This window comes from Choloepus didactylus, chromosome 10 (genome assembly GCF_015220235.1).
Source record: "Choloepus didactylus isolate mChoDid1 chromosome 10, mChoDid1.pri, whole genome shotgun sequence".
NCBI lineage: Eukaryota > Metazoa > Chordata > Mammalia > Pilosa > Megalonychidae > Choloepus > Choloepus didactylus.
The window spans coordinates 62,809,453-62,829,342 of NC_051316.1; the positions used below are offsets into that span (position 1 = coordinate 62,809,453).

A 19,890-nucleotide genomic window follows, 5' to 3' on the forward strand; every position below is an offset into this window, starting at 1 on the left:
TCAAGAGAGTTCTGAAAGGCTCCTCGCTGCATTATCATTAAAGCTACCAGAAAGAGTGCCCTTTTGACATATTTATATGCAAATATGTGTATGTCAAAAATTACGTCAGTAATTTAGGGTTAAGAGGAAGAAACGAGCAACACTAAAGAAACATACAACCCCTCGCTGCCCACAAGTAAATATTCTTGATGAGAATTGGTTGTGAGTTAACGTTCATACATAAAGCAGTTTGATAAACATTTTGTAAATATTTGACTAACATTTTTAAAGTTGGGTATATATAAACTTTTGCTTAGTTTTTAAGTAATCCAATTGTTTTCTTTTTAAGGATCTGTAGTTGAGTGATAATGTTTAACGGTTAAATTTAGTTCTGTAATTCTGATGGAAAATTAAAGCATTAAAAGTAAAAATATAACACTAGCCCTAAATTTACTTAGTACTAACCCACATGTGTTTAGAAAAGATTTTATTACACAGACACCCTGACTAATTATGTAATTGCACAACAGACGACAATGGCTTCAAATATCCTCTAAAAACCCGGTTCAATTATGTGATTATCAGCAGGACCGGAATAGATCCCGATGAATTGTTCTTATCTCTCCACTAAATGTGAGCATGTCAGTATTTTAATCCCAATTATGTTTATCCCCAAATTCCAAGAGAATTTAAACATTATTCAGACTCCTAGTTTCTACAATACACGTTAGAAATCAAAGACGACATTTTGGCCTCATTTGAAAAAGAAAACCCAACTTTTTCTCTGGATACTTATATACACATTATTTGGATGTTTGGCTGTACGTGAATGATATGCATACCTACTTACTTATATTCAACGATAAGAAGTGGAATATAAAAAGTAATTGGGAATCACCTAATTAGACTTTAGAAAAATGCCTGACTTAAAAATGAGTTGTCAAACTGCAGGTTTAACAGTGCTGATTTCCCCCTCTGAAAACTACCACAGTATGTGTCTTTGGGAAGGGAGACGATGATGAAAAATGTGTGTGCACGCACACATACGTATACATATACATATACACATACACATACATATATACATACATATATATCCACACTCAGCTATGACTTCCCAAGGAAAATTAATGTTAATGTCTATGTTGCTCCTAGTTAAGTAACTTTATCCGCTATTGTAGCTATATAATTCAGGCCATCCAGGCAGTCAATTCAAGTGGATAACAAACAGATCTGTTTCTATTCTGGGATTTCCTACTAGTAGTTTCTTGGTTAAGTAAATCAAATTTAGCACTAAGGAACCAAATATAAAATACGAAAAATTTAATTAAACCAAAAAAATACATGGGGGAGGGATGTTATATATGGGAAATGCTATCAAATACTAAAACTTCTGTAAGATTGCCTAGAAAGGTCTTGTTTCTTGTTATTATTTGAAGTCATAGCAGAGTTACCAATTCCTCTCAACATCTATTTCATGTAAAGTAGAAACTACATTATACAGCAAATCCAGTTTTGGGTAGGAAGTATCCTTAGTAAGAGAAAAAAATGGAAAAGAAATATGAAAGAGTAAAGAAAAGAAGTTCCTGTGCTTCTAGTGATAACTGAGATGAATCTAGATTTAGCGTCACCTGTCAGATTTCTTTCTAAGTATATTACTTAGTGATAAAATATACCATTGTTTGTCATGTTTAGTGTTTCACAGATTATTTTTTATTTGTATGCCATTAGTTTCTTTTCACATGTGAAGCTAACAAGAATACTTAATCCTGTACCAGTCACTCTTCTTCTGTCAAATAAATACACAAATTGTAATTCAATGATATCCAAGTCTTATAAAATAAGAAGACTGATTTTCCAGAATGTCTTATAGAAACTAGTCTCACTAATTTGTAGCCACATCAACATGATGTTCCTGAAATTTTTAATTGACTAATGATCATGGTCTTCTAATCTGCAACATCAGTTGATATTCAGGTTTTCATATTTTGTAATGTAAATAAATATGTAGAGACTAGAGAATCTTTTTAAATAGGTGCTTCTTTTTAGATTAAAATCACCTTGGTTTAAAGATTTTCCTAGAATATAATTAAAGTCCAAAATATTTTTATATTCATCTTTTTTAGAAATTATAGTTAATTATTCATTTTTTAAAATAAGCACTGTCAAATGATGCTTAGGCATTTTTGGCCCTCTAGTGCATCTCATTGACGTGATTCCAGTAGAAAAGGTAATTTCTTCTGCCTTAAGTTATAAGTACAAGAAGCTTGTGCAAGTACACTGCTACTTTACATATTTGCTTCTTCCTAAAACCAGTGAACTGGTAATGCACTTTCTGTATGTTTTCTTCAAATTAAGAATTTTTTTTATGTACTAGAAACATCTGCGTGTGTTTATCTTTGAGAATAATCACTATATAATTATTTCTAAAAGGCATGCATTATTACAATGCTTTATGTCATAATTGAAGTAATTCCTCTACCCCATCTAAACTAGTAATTTTCAGTTGTTACTCCAAAGGTGTTTATTTTTATCTTCTATATTTCTCAAAACTATAGGAAGTGTCTTTTTATTTCTATTCTCTTTATATTATTAAAGGGTATATACTAATTTATTATATTATTATATTTAGCCCATTATTATACTAGCATTGTGCAGATTTAATACATATTTATAAAGATAGTGGAATATTTCAGATATATGTCATCCTTTAAAACAATTGGATAATTGTTTTTTAGAATTTAAAAAATACATAATGTATAAACCTGTGTAAACATTTTCGTATTGCTTCAAATTTCATATTGCAATTTCACATTGCAGGCAATAATTTTGAGTATTTCTTAATTATTTAAAAAATGTTTAGAGAGGCTTGAAAAAGAACACTTATAAAGTGCCAAATTTTGGCATTTTGTTGGAGAGCAATACATGAGAGCTGTTTACTTGCAATTTTTATTGGGGACAGAATACGTATCTAGTAAGAGGAAAACCCAAGTTTAAGTAACAAATCCTGATAACTATTCTTATTTTTCATTGGTTATAGCAGTCTTTAGCTATAATCTGTTATGCCTCTTCTTTAGACATTGACTGTAAAAGTAAACACAGTGGCTTTCCCACAAAACAGTTGCTCATCATACACAGAACTATATCTGTGGGAAAGACATAAGGTTGCCAGATAGGTCCATGCAGTGGACTTGAAACTCCACACTGCACAGGACAGACACACTAGGTCCTTTTCTAACCATTGAGAGTATGGGTACAAAAATAAATATACCCACTCAGTGTTCCTTCTTTCACTAACTGCATGCTGCACCTGTGCACACACATATCTGATGACATCTGCTAACATAATAAATCTCAAGTGGTTTGTGGTGTCATCAAAAACCTGAGATGGTGGTATGGCTCACAGCCTTACCAACCCCAGGCTATGGTCTTGTTAAATTTCACAGGCTAAATAGAGACAGACTCATTCCATACACCAACCAGAGGTTTTCAAGAGCGGGTTAATGTGGTTTACAAGGAAAAAAAAAAAAAAAAAAAAAGCCTGTAATTATGACTCAATATGTGAAAAATCTGCTCTCTGATTCAATAGTGGTAAATCAAAAATGCCTACCAGCTTCAAAAAATTATTTTCTATCACAATTGTTATGAATTTTGAAACTGAAGTATAAACCATTTCGTAGCCTACTTTTTAAGAGTTACTTCCAGAAAAGAACTATGCACAATTTAATCATTTAATCTTCATATCTTGTTTACTTATAATTTTATGTAACTTTAGAATTTCAACCATCTAAATGCTCATAAAAAGAAAACATTGAATTTGAATTAATGTCAACTGAAATGATGATTAAATTGAGCAAAGAAAAAGCAACTGCTTTTTCTAAAGTTTTTCAGGATACTTTATGCCATATGTAAGGTTTCAAAAACAACAGAATCACTAGGGTATTTTTTTTAAATCATGTTCTAAAAACAAAGGCATCTGTCAGTCCAGAAACCAGTGAGACAACAGGATGCAAGAAAGCACTAGACAGTCTACTGATCCTTCTCTATAGTCTTGGCAAAGGACTACTCTCCCTTTAGCTCAGTGGCCATTTTCAACAGGAAAGCAGATGTCAAGCCCCCTGCATAACATCCTGTGATCCAAATCCCTTTGTCAAAGATTCCTTTTGGCATATCTAGAACATACATCATTTCAACTTGCCCACTACTTTAAGAAGATCAATGACCATATTTTGCGTCTTTATCCTGTAACTAAGAAAGTCTAGGTACAGAAAATGGAGACTCTGACCAGAGAATAAGGGGAAGAATTCGATCCTTCTACAAACATGTATTGTGTGTATCACATGGGCCCCGGCTTGAGCTAGCTGCTGCCATGCAAGGATGAATAAGTTTTTGAGGAACTCTACGCTTATAATGTATATTACTTTGTGCTAACATTCTCCTCTAAATTTGTTTAGAAAAAAGCAATCTTCCCGTGGGGTATTTTGAAAACCTTCAAATAAACAAACCAAATGGCAACTCTTTGTTTTCTGCTCACTCTACTGGCAGTAAACATGGGTTGATAGAAATAAAAAAAGTGTTAATAGAAACCAAAGAGAAAAATGTAATTGGGATGTCAGCTGTTCATCCCACCCCAATTCACAAAAAAAAAAAAAAAAAAAAAAAAGCAAAACAAAACTCATGAATATATTCAAAAGCAAATAACTTTTGATATCACTTCTTCATGGCATGGGAAATATTTTTGTACATAGCCAGGAAAAAAAGGAGAAGCAATATTAGGTGGGAAAGTTTAGACATATAGGGTTTACCTAGCATGCAGCTAGTACTGCTTTCTTTTACCAATTTATTCTTCAAAGATGGTTGACAAGCAAAACCTTAGGTCAGGGTAGAAAGGCAGGTGTCAAGACCATACCTAATGACACCATTTCTCCCTTTATCTCCTCATATCTAAGACTATCCTGAGCGGTACACAATATTTCTTTTACCAGTACCAGTTTTTTATTATTTTTTTTTTACTATTGACATTTTATAATTTGTTTTCTTTTATTGGAGTATTTGTAGATTTACAGAAAAATCATGCAGAAAATACAAAGTCCCCATATACCCCTTCTCACATGCACAGTTTTCTCTATTATTAACACTTTGCATTAGTATGGTACCCTTGTTACAATTGATGAAACAATATTACTTAACTATAGTCCAACATTTATATTAGGGTTCACTGTTTGTGTTGTACAGACCTATTTTTTTAAATTTTTATTCTAGTAACATCTATATAACCTAAAATGTCCTTTTCATCACATTCAAATATAGAATTCAGTGGTGTTAATCACATTCACAATGTTGTGCTAGTATTACCACCATCCATTTCCAACACTTTTCCATCACCTCAAACAGAAACTGTCCAATTAAGCATTAACTCCCCAGTCCATACCCCATCCCATCCCTTGGTAACCAGTATGCTAGTTTCTGACTCTATGAATATGCTTATTTTAATTATATCATGTCAATGAAATCATAAAATATTTTTAATTTTGTGCCTGGCTTATTTCATTCAACATGATGTCTACAAGGTTCATTCACATTGTCACATGTATCAGAACATCATTCCTTTTAATGGCTGAATAATATTCCATTGTATGTGTATACCTCATTTTGTTTTTCCATTCATCTGTTGATTGGTATTTGGGCTGCTTTCATCTTTTGGCAATTACAAATAAGGCCTCCAGGAACACTGGTGTGCAGATACCTGTTCAAGTCCCTGCTTTCAATTCTTTTGAGTATATATTTAGAAATAGGATTGACAGGCCATATGGGAGGTCTATTCTCTACTTTCTGAAGAACCATCAAACTGTTTTCCACAGAGCTGCACCATTTTACGTTCCCACCAACAATGAACTCAAGTTCCTATTTTTCCTTGTTCTTTCCAACACTTGTTATTTCCCTTTGTTTTGTTTTTTTATAATAGCCATTTTAGTGGGTGTGAAATGGTATCTCATTTTGGGCTTAACTTGAGTTTCCCTAATGGATAATGATGTTGAGCATCTTTTCATGTGCTTATTGGCCAACTGTATACCTTCTTTGAAGAAATGTCTATTCAAGTCTTTTGTCCATTTTTTGATTGGATTGTTTGTCTTTTTGTTGTTGAGTTGTAGGATTTCTTTATATATTCCAGATATTAAAACTTTATCAGGTACATGGTTTACAAATATTTTCTCTCATTATGTAGGTGTCTTCTTTACTTTCATGATGAAGTCCTTTGATGCACTAAAGTTATTAATTTTTATGAAGTCCCGTTCATCTATTTTTTTCTTTTGTTATTTATACTTTTGACATTATGTCCAAGAAACCATAGCTCAGCAAAACATCCTGAAGATGTATCCCTACATTTTCTTCTAGTTTTATAATACTGGTTCTTATATTTAAGTCTTTGATACATTTTGAGTTAATTTTTGCATAGGGGTCCCACCTTCATTCTTTGCTTTTAGATATCCTGTTTTCCCAACACCATTTGTTGAAGAGAATATTCTTTCCCTATTGAGTGGACTTGGCAGGCACCCTTGCTAAAAATCAATTGGCCATAGATGTGAGGATCTATTTCTAAAGTCTCAATTTGATTCCATAGGTTTATGTCTGTCCTAGTCCAGTACCATGCTGTTTTGATTACTGTAGCTTTATAATAAATTTTAAAATTGGGAAGAGTGAATCCTCCAAGTTCATTCTTCTTTTTCAAAATATTTTAGCTCTTCAGTGCTCCTTACCCTTTCATATAAATTTGATGATTAGCTTTTCCATTTCTGCAAAGAAGTGTATTCGAATTTTTGATTGGGGTTGTGTTCAATCTGTATATCACTTTGGATAGAATTGACATCTTAACAATATTTAGTCCTCCAGTCCTTCAACACAGAATGTCCTTCTATTTCTTTAGGTCTTGGTTGATTTCTTTTAGTAATGTGTTGTAGTTTTCTGCATTCAAGTCTTTACATCCTTGGTTACCATTTTTTCCTATGTATTTGTTTCTTATACTTGCTATTTTAAATAGATTTTTTTTCTTGATTTCCTCTTCAGATTCTTCATTACAAATGAATAGAAACACAACTGATTTTGCCTGTTGATCTTGTACCCTGCCACTTTGCTGAATTAGTTTATTAGTTCTAGTACTTCTGTTGTGGATTTGTCAGGGTTTTCTATATATAGGATCATGTCATCTGCAAAAAGGAAAAGTTTTACTTCTTCCTTTCCAATTTGGATGCCCTTAATTTCTTTTTCTTGCCCAATTTCTCTGTCTAGAACTTGAAGTAAAATGTTGAATAACAGTGGTGACAATGGGCATCCTTATCTTGTGCCTAATCTTAGAGGGAAATCATTCCATTTTCACCACTGATTATGATGTTACCTGTGAGTTTTTTTATAAATGCCATTTTTGATACTGAGGAGGCTTTCATCCATTCCTAGTTTTCTTGATAAAAACTTATCAAGAAGGAGTACTGGTTTGTCAAATGCCTTTCAGCATCAATTGAAATGAGCAATCAGCATTTTGGAGTTGGGTTGTTTTTTTTTTTTTCCCCCTGCCTTTGTTCTATCAATGTGTTGTGTTACATGAATTGATTTTCTCATGTTGTACCACTCTTGCATACCTGGGATAAATCCCACTTGGTCATGGAGTACAATTGTTTTAATGTGCTGTTAGATTTGATCTGTTAGTATTTTGTTGAGGTATTTTGCATCTATAATCCTAATGGGTGTTGGTCTGTAATTTTCTTTTCTTGTGGTATTTTCATCTGACTTTGGTATTTAAGTGATGTTAGGCTCATAGAATGAATTAGAGTGTTCCCTCCTCTTCAGTTTTTTGGAAGAGTTTGAACAGGATTGGTATGAATTCTTCTTGAAATGTTTGGTGAAATTCACCAGTGAAGCCTGAGAAATTCACCAGTGAAGCCTGAGATTTTCTTTGTTGGGAGATTTTTTTTATTATTATTACTCTACTTGTTATTGGTCTGTTGAGAGCTTCTGTTTCTTCCTGAGTCAGTGTAGGTAGTTTGTGTGTTTCTAGGAATCTGTACATTCCTTTTAGGTTATCTAATTTGTTGGCATGCAGTTGTTCATAGTATCCTCTTATAATCTTTTTTATTTCTGTGGAGTCAATAGTAATGCCCTCCCTTTCAATTCTGATTTTAGTTGTTTTTGCTATTTATTTTATTATTTTTTTTTGTCAGTCTAGCTATAGGTTTGTTGTTTTTATTGACCTTCTCAAAAAACAATTTTTGGCTTTGTTGATTCTATTTGTTTGTTTTTTTTAAATCTCTATTTCATTCATCTATGTTCTAATCCTTATTATTTCCTTCATTCTGCACATTTTGGGTTTGGTTTACTTTTCTTTTTCAAGCTCCTACAGTTGGGAGGTTAGGTCTTTGATATGAGGTCTTTCATCTTTTTAATGCATTCATCTAGAGCTATAAATTTCCCTCTTAGCACTGCCTTTGTTGCATCCCATAAGTTTTGACATGTCATGCTTTTTCTTTTTCATCTGCCTCCAGGTATTTCCTAATATTCCTGTGATTTCTTATTTGACCCATTGATTGTTTAAGAGTGTGTTGTTTTATTTCCACATACTAGTGACTTTTCTAATTCTCACTTTTTCTTGATTTCTAGCTCTATTCCATTGTGGTCAGAGAAAATGCATTGTATAATTTCAATATTGTTAAATGTATTGAGACTTGTGTTCTGGCTTAACATATGGTCTCTCCTTAAGAATGACCCATGTGCACTAGAGAAGAACGTATATTCTTCTATGCATGTATTCTATGCATGTTAGGTTTAGTTTGTTTATACTGTTGTTCAAATCTTCTATTTCCTTAATGATTTTTTTCTAGATGTTCTACCCATTATTGAAGTGATAAACTGAAGTATCCTACTATTAACATGTAACTGTCTGTTTCTCCCTTCAAATCTGTCAATATTTGCTTCATATATTTTAGGACTCTGTTGTTAAGTGCATATATATTTATAATTGATATGTCTTCTTGTTGAATTGATCCTTGTATCAGTATGTAGTGACCTTCTTTGTCCCTTGTGACAATTTTTTAATTAAAGTCTATTTTATCTAATATTAATTTAGCTATCCCAGCTCTCTTTTGGTTATTATTAGCATGGTATGTTTTTTCCACCCTTTCACTATGAATCTACTTATGTCTTTGAATTTAAGGTGAGTCTCTTGTAAACAGCAAACAGTTAGGTCATGCTTTTTATCTATTCTACTAATCTTTGCCATATGAATGGATTAAAAAATGAAACTTACAGTATTTTTTAAGCATCTTGTTAGTAAAGATTTAGATTATGATATCCAAGAAAATAACATTTTCAGCATTTTCTGCATTATAAATTGACACAGCCATTTTAAGAGTGTACATTAGCAATATCATTTACATTTAAAGTAACTACTGATAATGCAGAACTTTCTTCTGCCATTTTGCTCTTTGGTCTCTGTTAGTCTTATAATTTATTGTCCCTCAATTCTTCCACTAATGAACATATTTATTTGATTTTTTTTTTGCAGTGTACCATTTTGAATCCCTTATTTAACATCCTAAATCCATAACAATAATGATTTGAGACCAACTTAATATAAATAGCATACACAAGCACTGTTCCTATGACCCTCAACCCTTACCTTTATGTTGTATGTATTACAAATTATGTCTTTATGGATGCATTGTATACCAAACCCCTGGATTTATCATTACGTTTCATGTGTTTGCATTTTTGAACCTGTAAGAAGTAAAAAGCAGAGTTGCATACCAAAAAATACAATACAATAATACCAGCGTTTATAATTGCCCATAATGATTGCCTTTTTGATCCACTGTCTAGAGTCCTTTTCTTTCAGTTGAAGATCTCTCTTCAGCATTGCTTATCGGGCAGGTCTAGTGGTGACAACCACCCTCAGTTTTTCTTTATCTGGAAAGGTCTTAGTTTGTCAATTTGAAAAACATTCCCACTGGATATAAAATTCTTGGTTAGCAGTTGTTTTCTTTCAGCATTTTAAATATTTCATCCCACTCTCTTCTTGCCTCCATGATTTCTGATGAGAAATCGGCACTTAATCTTATTGGGACTCCCTTGTACATAACATGTTGCTTTTCTCTTCTAGCTTTCAGAATTCTCTCCTTGCTCTTAGCATTTGGCAGTTTGACTGCTATGTATCTAGGCATGATTCTCTTAGATTTTATCATGTTTGGGGTTTGTTGGCCATCTTGAATGTGTATATTCTTGGCTTTTGTTAAATTTTGGAAGTTTTCTGCAATTATTTCTTTGAATATTCTTTCTCTACCTTTTCTCTTTCTTGTCCTTCTGGGACTCCAATAATATATATATATATACCGATATGCTTGAAGGTGTCCGGCAGGTCACTTAGGTCTGTTCCTTTTCTTTTGTTCCTCTGTTTTCCTTCTGCTCCTCATCCTGAATTATTTCAATTGTCTTGTCTTCACATTCAAGGTTATTTTCCTTTGCCATCTCCAATCTGCTATTGAAACCCACTAGGGAATTCTTCATTTCAGTCATTGCGGGCTTCAACTCCAGTATTTCTGTTTTGCTCCTTTTTAATATTTCTATCTCTTTATTGAGATTCTCATATTGTTCTTTCACCATTTTCCTGATATCCTTTAGTTCTTTCCCTGTTTCCTTGAGCATATTGAAGATAATTTTTTTTAGATTCAAACCAGCACACATATTAATATTTATTAAAAATTTTGGCTAATATATAAAATTTGCTTCTTTCACTTAGCAATCTTTGACTTTTTGTTTGTCAGTACCTCAATCATTTTAACTTCTCTAGTACATTAAATTTTATAGATACATTGGTTAGATATTTCTTTACTGATCAACGTTTGGCTGTTTCCAAACTGTTATTTTTTTTAAAAAAAAGTCTCCAACAAATAACCTTGGTCCTTTCTTTAGTTCAGGATTAATTTCTAGAAATGCAAGTTCTGGGTTCCAAGGATATGGAAATTTTGAATTTTAATTAATTGATATTGCTAATTTACACTCTTAAAATGGCTGTGTCAATTTATAATGCTGAAAATGTTATTTTCTTGGATATCATACTCTAAATCTTTACTAACAAGATGGGTAAAAAAATACTGTAAGTTTCATTTTTTAAAGTTGTGAAGCTTATTTTCTAACAAACTAACTTTGGTTTCCAGCAATATACATTCTCAATTCATTAGCTCTTTGAGTTTAATTTTAGCCACTATGCTTGTTATTAGATTGACCTCTTTCTGCAAAGAGCAGCCTATTCTTTTCTATTATGTAACAACTCTGTGAATCTCACTGATGATGAGAAACAGAATTTTTAAAGGTCTCAGACATTTTCTCATCTTTTAACCCTCAAAAAGTTAGTTTCCTACCTACCTCTATGTTGGCTACTGAATATCATAGATCTCTCACTTCACTGATTTCCTATCTGAGTGAACAGAATTTTCTTCAGAAGGATGATATATAACCAGAATAATTTGCAGTCCCTATGCTGATCCAATTTTCTTTTAAAATATGAGTTGTAATTCTGTTTGTAATCCCTTTCTGCCCTTTGGACTAATCTGTCGAACTCCTATCTCTATGGGTCCTGGTTTCAACTCATGATATCAGGGATTCTTCAACTGTGGGCTATCTTGATAGATATGGAACCCTAGGCAGGTATTGGGGACCTAATCCTGATCCTTGAGGGATAGGCATTAAAGCAGTTATAACAAGAAATAGTTCACAAATTGTATCTGATAGTTTAGTTAAGATTAATGGAGAGTAAAACCATCATGCTTAGAAACAATTATCCATAGATTTAAAGTTAACAAAAGTCTTTTTTTTTTTTCTAATGTGAAAATACTTAATTTGGGGGGGAGGGGAATTAATTAAGTCAGAAAACATCTTCATCATATTAATCATTCTTTTCATAACATTTCCAATTTGTACTTAATGCCTTTCTCCTCCTGGACATCAGAAAGAACACCTGGGTATTCTGGGAGAATTTTATATTTCTCTGTATTAATTTCTGGAAAAAATGTGTCACTTTCAAATTCCTGCATGATCCTTGTCACGAACAGTCTAAGAAGGCCTGGCTGATTCATGGCTTCCTTATAAACAGAACTGCCTCCCACTATCCAAACTATATCTACTTTATTTGCTAATTCTGGTTGCTCAGTAAGTTTTAAGGCATCATCCAGACTTTTGGCAAGAAAATGTGTTCCTTGTGGGGGTTCCTTGAGTTCTCTACCGACAACTAAATTAATTCTGTCCTTTAAAGGCCAATTCTTCTCAGGGATGGAGAACCAGGTGTTTCTCCCCATAATCACCAAATTCTGTTTACTTTCTACTGAAGAGGTTGTGGTAATTCTTTGGAAATACTTGAATTCATTCCTGAGTGGGGGCCAGGGCAAGTCTCCATTCTTGCCAATGCCCATTTTCTGGGACACAGCGACAATGCAGTTTAGGAGACAAACCATGACGAAAGCCTGAAGATAATTTTTTAAAGTCTTTGTCCCGTATGTACAGAGTCTAGTCTTCTTTTTTGATGGCTTCTGGATTTTTATTTTGTTCCTTTGGATGGGCTGTCGTTCCCTGTTTCTTGTTTGTCTTGTAATCTTTTGTTTCACACTGCATTTTAGTATCTTAATTCTTTAACTTTCGGATTTAGTCCCTGTGCTGTCTGCTCCTTAATTTTGTATACATCTAGTGATATGACAGAGATTTCCTTGAGTGCCAGATGCTAACAAAAACAAACAAACCAATACACATAAAAAACACCTTTCACAGCCTTTGCAAATTGGCTATGCATTGGCTGGTGCTGTCCTTCAGAGTTTAGCCTTCTTATCAAAAAGATCAGCCCAGTGAAAGCGAAGTACCGGGTCTTCTCTGTCTTTTCTGGGCTTGTGTCTTGTCCTGGACTTGTGCTTGTTTGTAGCCTTAAGAATTCTCCCATTTACAGGAATCTAAATGCCCCCTCTACTCCCTATGAAACAGATTCCCTCCCAGCACCCCAACCCACGCCAGATGCTCTGTTGTATGTCTTACAGCCTGTAATCCTTTGCCTCAGGCTACTTTGACTATATTGTGTCTTGTGCTGCTTTAGCTCCCTGAAAGCTGCTTCTGCCTTCAAGGTAAGTTCTCACAGGGCTAGGGAGAGACACATCTCCTGGTTCAGTCTTTCGGTCTGCCACCTGGAAGACTGACACCGACATACAGGCACTCAGCAGGTATATAGAGGCTACTCTCCTGCCTCCAGAATACAGCCTGGGACCCATAATGGGAATGCAGGCTGGCTTCACTGGGATGGGGCTCAGGGAGGGACCAGCTAGGGCACCACAAGCTTCTCTTACCATTTTTAAAGCTGTGTTTTCTTGATTTGGGACTCCCCCACTTACTGCAACTCTTTAACTATTTTATCTGGAGTTTCGAAGAAGATGGTTCTGACAATTTTTGCTGGTTGTTCAAAGATGTTGTGGAGGAACAGCACCCTGGAGCATCTTACACTGCCATCTCGGTTGACTGGAAGTTCTTACCAGTACCTTTTTAAAATCTTTGAGATTGTACAAACAATAGTAGAACCACTTTTAAATGAATGATTAACCAGTACAAAGACATCCACCTAACAGCTCCATCACCTAAAAATGTTTCATTTGCATATATGCTGAACCCACATTTGCTTACATATGCATGTAGTGTTTGCATGGTTATAATCTTAAGGTGGAGAGAATTGCATTGTATCACTTTTCTACTTTACCTTCTATTGTCATTGTTGATTTTGGTGAAAAGTGGCAAAACTGCAAAACGTTAAAACTAAAAGAGACTTTAGAGACCTTTTGATAAAAGATTAAGAAGGAAAATTGGCAACATCTTTTGTTTACCCTCCCCAATGTTTTAATGTTGGGATTTGCTGTCAGCATTTAAAAACAAGGATTTTTTACTTTAAAAAATCTCTGTATCTTGCTTATCTTGAGAAAATTGAAGCTATGATACTTATGGGCAAGTGTTGCACATGGCACCAATAGGAGCAGAGCAGCTGCTGTCCCCTTTAGATGGAGTTTGGTCTCCACAATCCTCTTCACTCCCTATTGTATTATGTTAGGCCACTTTAGGAAACTGACCTGCCTCCTATACCCCAGGAGTTTTACAGCCCTGATAAACAACAAATGCTGTTCTTATAGATGAAAAAAAAAAGTTTCAGAGAGGTAAAGCAACTAGCTTAAGGCTATTAAGCTAATTAGAAGCTGTGCCTGCATCATAAAGGCTTCCTGACTCCGCAAGACAAGTGCTCTTTGTATTAATATTTATTTCATAGCATGTGGAGAAACAGAGCTTTGTGTGCCAGCATAAGCAACTTCCCCAGAACTACATGGAATATGAAAAGTCCTGGGATAGCCAATCGCCACCTTTTAAGCTCCCGGTCATAATTAACATTTGATGTCTCGTACTAGACACAGACTCGTCCTAAATCCTGGCCCACTCACAGTGACTTCTCTTCTTTTTCTCTCATTAAAAACCAAAGCTCAGAATGCAAGTGAGGAAGGGTGATCACCTTATGGAGATAACATCAAATCTGCTCTAATTGATAAAAGAACTAACTAATTAGAAGTTTAAATCCTTTATTATGTTCCTATCAGACACACCTCATAGACACACCTCTCTGCAGAGAGACCATATTTCCTGAACGTTAAATAAGTACACATGGTGCAACCAAGAACTTTTTTTAAATCAATTTAAGATTTTGAAAAGTTTTCCCAAAGTTTGAAAAATTAATCCTATGGTTTAATAAATGGGCTTTGTGACAAATAATAAAAATGTGTACCATCCAGGAATGCCTGATCCCTATATCCACATCATGCAATTCTTAGAAACTTGTCTAGAAAATGGGATTTGATGACAATAACTGTCATTTTGTCCTTGTCCTTAAGTACCCAGTGCATTTTGCACTTGCCTGTGGTGCTTATTCTTCAGACAGGACACTCACTCTGTAGCTTCTGCTCCCAAATGGAGACGAACCCAAGGCCATACATACAGCATTGTGAACTCAACACAGTAAATAATTGAGGAACTTGTGCATTACGTACACATCAAGTCTACAGCTACCCTTTTGGCAGGCACAGAAGAGGTCCATATCCAATGAGGCTCCAGGCTCCTCCACGGAAGGCATCCCAATGGCCCTTGTTCTGACCAAAGCACCGTCTCAGTTGGCCATGGTGGGCAGCATACTTGACGTTGGGTGTCCAGACCTTCTGTGCTGGGTTTGCCCCATAAACCAGATATATAGGCTTCTTTGAGAGCATTTTAGATGACTACCTTGAAGCAGGGTCTTTTCCTTTGTTGGTGTAAAAATTGTTACCATTGTAGGCCAACAGCATTGTCTTAATTAAATAAAGTCTCCCCCAGGGCAACAGTTTTTCCCAACCTAGTTTTATATCAGTGTCATGGCAAGTGATAGCAATTACCATTTACTGAGGTGGAAGTGTGGCTCTGTTCTGTGCTCAGTATGTCACATGTATTATTCCTACTCATCCCCTTTTAAAGATGAGACAGCTGAGGTTCAGAGAGGTTAAGTAGCCAATAGAAGGTCATGGCCCGCATAAAGGCCTTTCTGATTCTAAAATCCATGGCCATAGCAGAAGAGTACGTGCAACATGGACATACTGCAAGGCTGTGATGGTCAAGGTAACTGTCGCCCCTTCACAGGAATTAGCTTGAGAGACTTTCCATACATGCCTTAAAGCACTTTTGCCACTCTTCTTTTGAAACTGCCCTTAGAACCCTGGGCACATTCTTTTAAACATTCTCTATAAGATAGATCTTCCTCCTTTGAATGTGGATTTGAGTTTTGGGTATAGCCATGATTCATTCATTCAATACCCTGTGGTGGTTAAGGAACTTATCAAGCTGGGCAAACCAGTTTGGGTCAAAAACAAGGCATGACACAATGTAACAAGATTATTTTCATTCTCCAACATGATATAATGTTTCAGAAAATAATGGAATAGAGGCTTTAAGCTTGAACTTAGAGGCACTAGGGTTTGGGGTTCACATTCTGGCTTAGCCAACCACAAGCTATGGGACCCTGGAGAAGGCATGTAATAATTCTTAGCTAAGATTTCTTTGTCTGCAAAAAAAAAAAAAAAAAAAAATTAAGAAAATAATTCCTGCTTCAGTGTGGTTGTTTAGGAATCAAAAAGTATCACATGTCAAAATATGTACAACTATGTCAGAAATGTGGTCCATTCTCAATAAACATTTCCTGAACCTGGATATCAGTTTATTATTTGTCTCTATCCCAATCCGTCAGATGTGGTGAAGATGATAAATAAGAGTTAATATGGTCTGTGCCAATGACCAGACCCCAAAACCCTCCTGAGTGCCCCTGGGCCTGACATAGAGCATTTAATTGCAATTATAGTGTTGCAAGAGGGAAGTTCCAGTTTCCGGATGCTAACGGAGATGGATTTAAGGGAGGATGTGGTGTGGTTTGAAGTTTCTGGGGGCAGTTTCTACCTTAAGTTTATTCCTAGGCTCTGCCTAGAAAAGCAGGAAATTTAAAAACATCTTGAGCAAGTGCTACTTCCTAAACCTTTATGGAGCACCTACCTGTCCTATGCCAGGTCCTGGACTCAGGATGGGACATAGGACACTGCTCTTGTCCTCAGGATCACGTCCACCTGGCTGATTTTGGTGACAGGCATAGAATGATGCGGCCCAAATGATAAGAATTCAGAACACCTCGGTGCCTTTGAACACATACAGTTAGTCACCTACAAAAGATGTCATCATTCTATAGGCAACGAATGAACACCTACTATGTCCAGGAGAGATGGTGTGAACAAAACAAACCACATTCTAGCACAGAGGAAAGAGATCTGCAGTGGGGATGGGGAGAGGAGTACAGGTGCACACGTCAGCCAGGCTCACCTCTAAGGTCTGGAGGGTGGTCTGAAAATTCTGGAACCCTTACAGGAAAGCGTTTACCAAAAGTGGAAAATAAGAGCTTTCAAAGCTGTCTGCAGGGTAGAATAAATCAGGGGCATCTATAGAGACTAGGGATGGGTGCAGCTTTCTCAGTGGAGCTGTGGAGTTTTGGGCTCTCCTTCCCAGCACCCCACAAGTCTGCATGCTTTGAGTCATGTTTTCCCTTTCAAGCTGTCTTATGTCCATTTTCACTTCATAACATTTATTAGGAATCTTAACTCAGTTAATCTTCATAAAAAAAGCCTATAACACAGGTACAACATTACCTCCACTTTACAGATGAGAAAATTGGGTTATAGAGAGATTAAATGATGCACTCAAGATCCATAGCTTATAAGAGTCAGCGGCAGAACTTGAACCCAGGCACTGCAGTCCCAGAGCCTCAGCTCTTAATCAACAATTATATGGAAACTTTTTCTCCTCTACAAGCCCCATTCCCTTGATACAGTGGCCTTGTCCGCCCTTGAAATTGCTGCTTCATTACCAGAGGGCCCATTCTAGGTCCCACAACTCCCCTAACAGAGAGCCTAAATGTGGGCAACTTTAGCCCAACTACAGAGCAACACTTGAAGTCTGGTCAAGACTAAATCATGGGGGGAAAGAGGCACCTTCACAGATTTGACCTAGTTCTTTGAATCCCTAAAGAATGAGACCTAAAAGACTTCCCCTCTCTCCTCCTGTGCTTAAAAAAAGTAAATTTCTGTCCATTCACACAATGGAATACTATAAAGCAATGAAAAGAACAAACAATTGTATAAAGTACATATAGAAAAGTGCACATCATAAACATACAGCTTGACGAATTAACCATCACCACCATCCATATTAAGAAATGGAAGATTACTAGCAATCTAGAAACCATCTCCTGCCTTCTGCCAATTACTACCCCCACCAACCTTCCCAAAGAAAACCACTATCTTGATTGCCTGGTTTTGAACTTTATTTAGAAGGAATCATACAATATTTATTCTTTTGTGTCTGAATTATTCTGTTCAACATTTTCATGTGAGATTTCTCTATTCCGCTCCATATGGCAGTGGGGTTTTTTTTCACATTACAGTATGCACAGAACATAATTGATCTATCCCACACTTCCCAACCAATGGTTGTTTCCACTTTGGGGGCAATATAAATAATACTTCTACATGTTTTCTGGCATGTATATATATGTATTCTCTTGGGCATAAACCTAGGAGTAGAATTTCTGGGTTGTGAGGTTTGCCTATGGTGAATTTTAGTAGATAATGCCAAACAGATTTCCAAAGTGGCTGTATTAATTTACACTCGCATCAGCAGTTTATGAGAATTCCTGTTGTTTCACATCTTCACCATCACTTTGCATAATCACTCTTGTTTCTGCCAATCTGGTATACAGTAATATCTCAATGTGGTTTTAATTTTTATCTGTCAGGTGACTAATAAGGTTGAAATCCTTTTCATTTGTTTATTGGCCATTTGGATATTCTCTTTTGTGAAATGTCTGCTCAAATATTTTGCCCATTTTTAGTTGGTCTTTTCTGTCTTTTTCTTATTATTTGTGGGAGTTTTTAAAAATATCTTCTGGATATGAGCCCTTTGCCAGTTATATCTGTTGATGATATATCTCCCCATTTCATTCTTTTAGTGTCATTAGTCTTTGTGTATGGTTGGGTTGTTTTTTTAAAAACACCTTCATTGAGGTGTAATCAACATATGATAAACTGCACATATTTAAAGTGCACAATTTGATTACTCTTAAAATATGTATTCACCATAAAACTATCACCACAATCAAGATAGGAAAAATTCCTTCATCCCCCGAAATTTCTCTCTGTCCCTCAGTAATTCCTTCCTCTTGCTCCCCCATGCCCTGCAACCACTTATCTGCTTCCTGTCACTATAGCTTAATTTGCATTTTCTAGGATTTTATGTAAGTGGAATCACACAGCATATACTGTTTTTTTGTTCTGGCTTATTTCATTTAACATAATTATTTTGAGATTCATCCATGTTTTTGTGTATATCAATAATTCATTTCTTTTTATCACTGAGTAGTATTTGATTATATGGTATATCTCAACTTATCTATCACCTTTTGATGAGTAATTTGGTTGTTTCCAGTTTGAGATTATTACAAATAAAGCTGCTATGAACTTTCATGTACAAGTCTTTGGACATATGCTTTCAATTCTCCCGGGAAATACGTAGACGTGGAATTTGGGGGCACACGGTAGGTATATGCTTAACTTTTTAAGAAACTGCCAAAGTGTTTTCCAAAGTGGTTGTACCATGCAATATTCCCACCAGCAGTGAATAAGAGTTCCAGTTCCTCCCTATCCTCATCGATAGTTGGTATGGTCAGTCTTTTAATTTTAGATATTCTAAAAGATGTGTAGCTGTGTCACATTATTGTCTTAATATTTGTTTCCCTAATGACTAATGGTGTTGGGCATCTTACTATGTGCTTATTTTTTAGCCCTTTACCTTCTGCGTGAAGTGTGTGTTCAAATCTTTGGCCCATTTTAAAAACTGGATTGTTTGTTGTCTGATTGATTTTTTTTAGAATTTTTTTGTATTGTGTATAAAAGTCCTATTTCCTCCTAGAATGGGGCTTTTCTTTCTAGTCTCTTAATGATTTCTTTTATATTTTTAGGATACAGTGCCACAGTTTCAGTTATTTCCTTATTATTTCCTTATTATGAAATATAACATATATACAAAAAGGTAGCATCTTTCAAAATATGATTTAACAAGTAGACATATAGGAAATTTCCAAAGCTGTTATGAGTCACAGTACCAAAGTTTCAGTTATTTCCTTATTGTGAAATATAACATATATACAAAAAGGTATAGCTTTCAAATTACAATATAACAAGTATCTGTGGAACAAATTTCAAAGGATGCTATGTGTTACAGTTCCACCATTTCAGTTCT

General features: G+C 35.2%; 2 protein-coding genes across 7 annotated transcripts in view; both read right to left on the reverse strand.

Annotated features, from left to right (window-relative positions):
* The window catches only part of NFIB (nuclear factor I B), a 465,213-nt gene that overhangs the window by 229,162 nt on the left and 216,161 nt on the right, over nucleotides 1-19,890 (reverse strand). The gene's annotated exons all lie outside the window — the stretch shown is intronic.
* On the reverse strand, nucleotides 11,922-12,473 carry LOC119505063 (dihydrofolate reductase-like). The gene has a single exon (XM_037797758.1). The coding sequence runs from the start codon at nucleotides 12,471-12,473 to the stop codon at nucleotides 11,922-11,924; it is 552 nt and encodes a 183-aa protein (XP_037653686.1).

What these genes read in the sequence shown, in the direction of transcription:
- LOC119505063 (XM_037797758.1), bottom strand. Translation starts at nt 12,473, where the DNA reads ATGGTTTGTCTCCTAAACTGCATTGTCGCTGTGTCCCAGAAAATGGGC.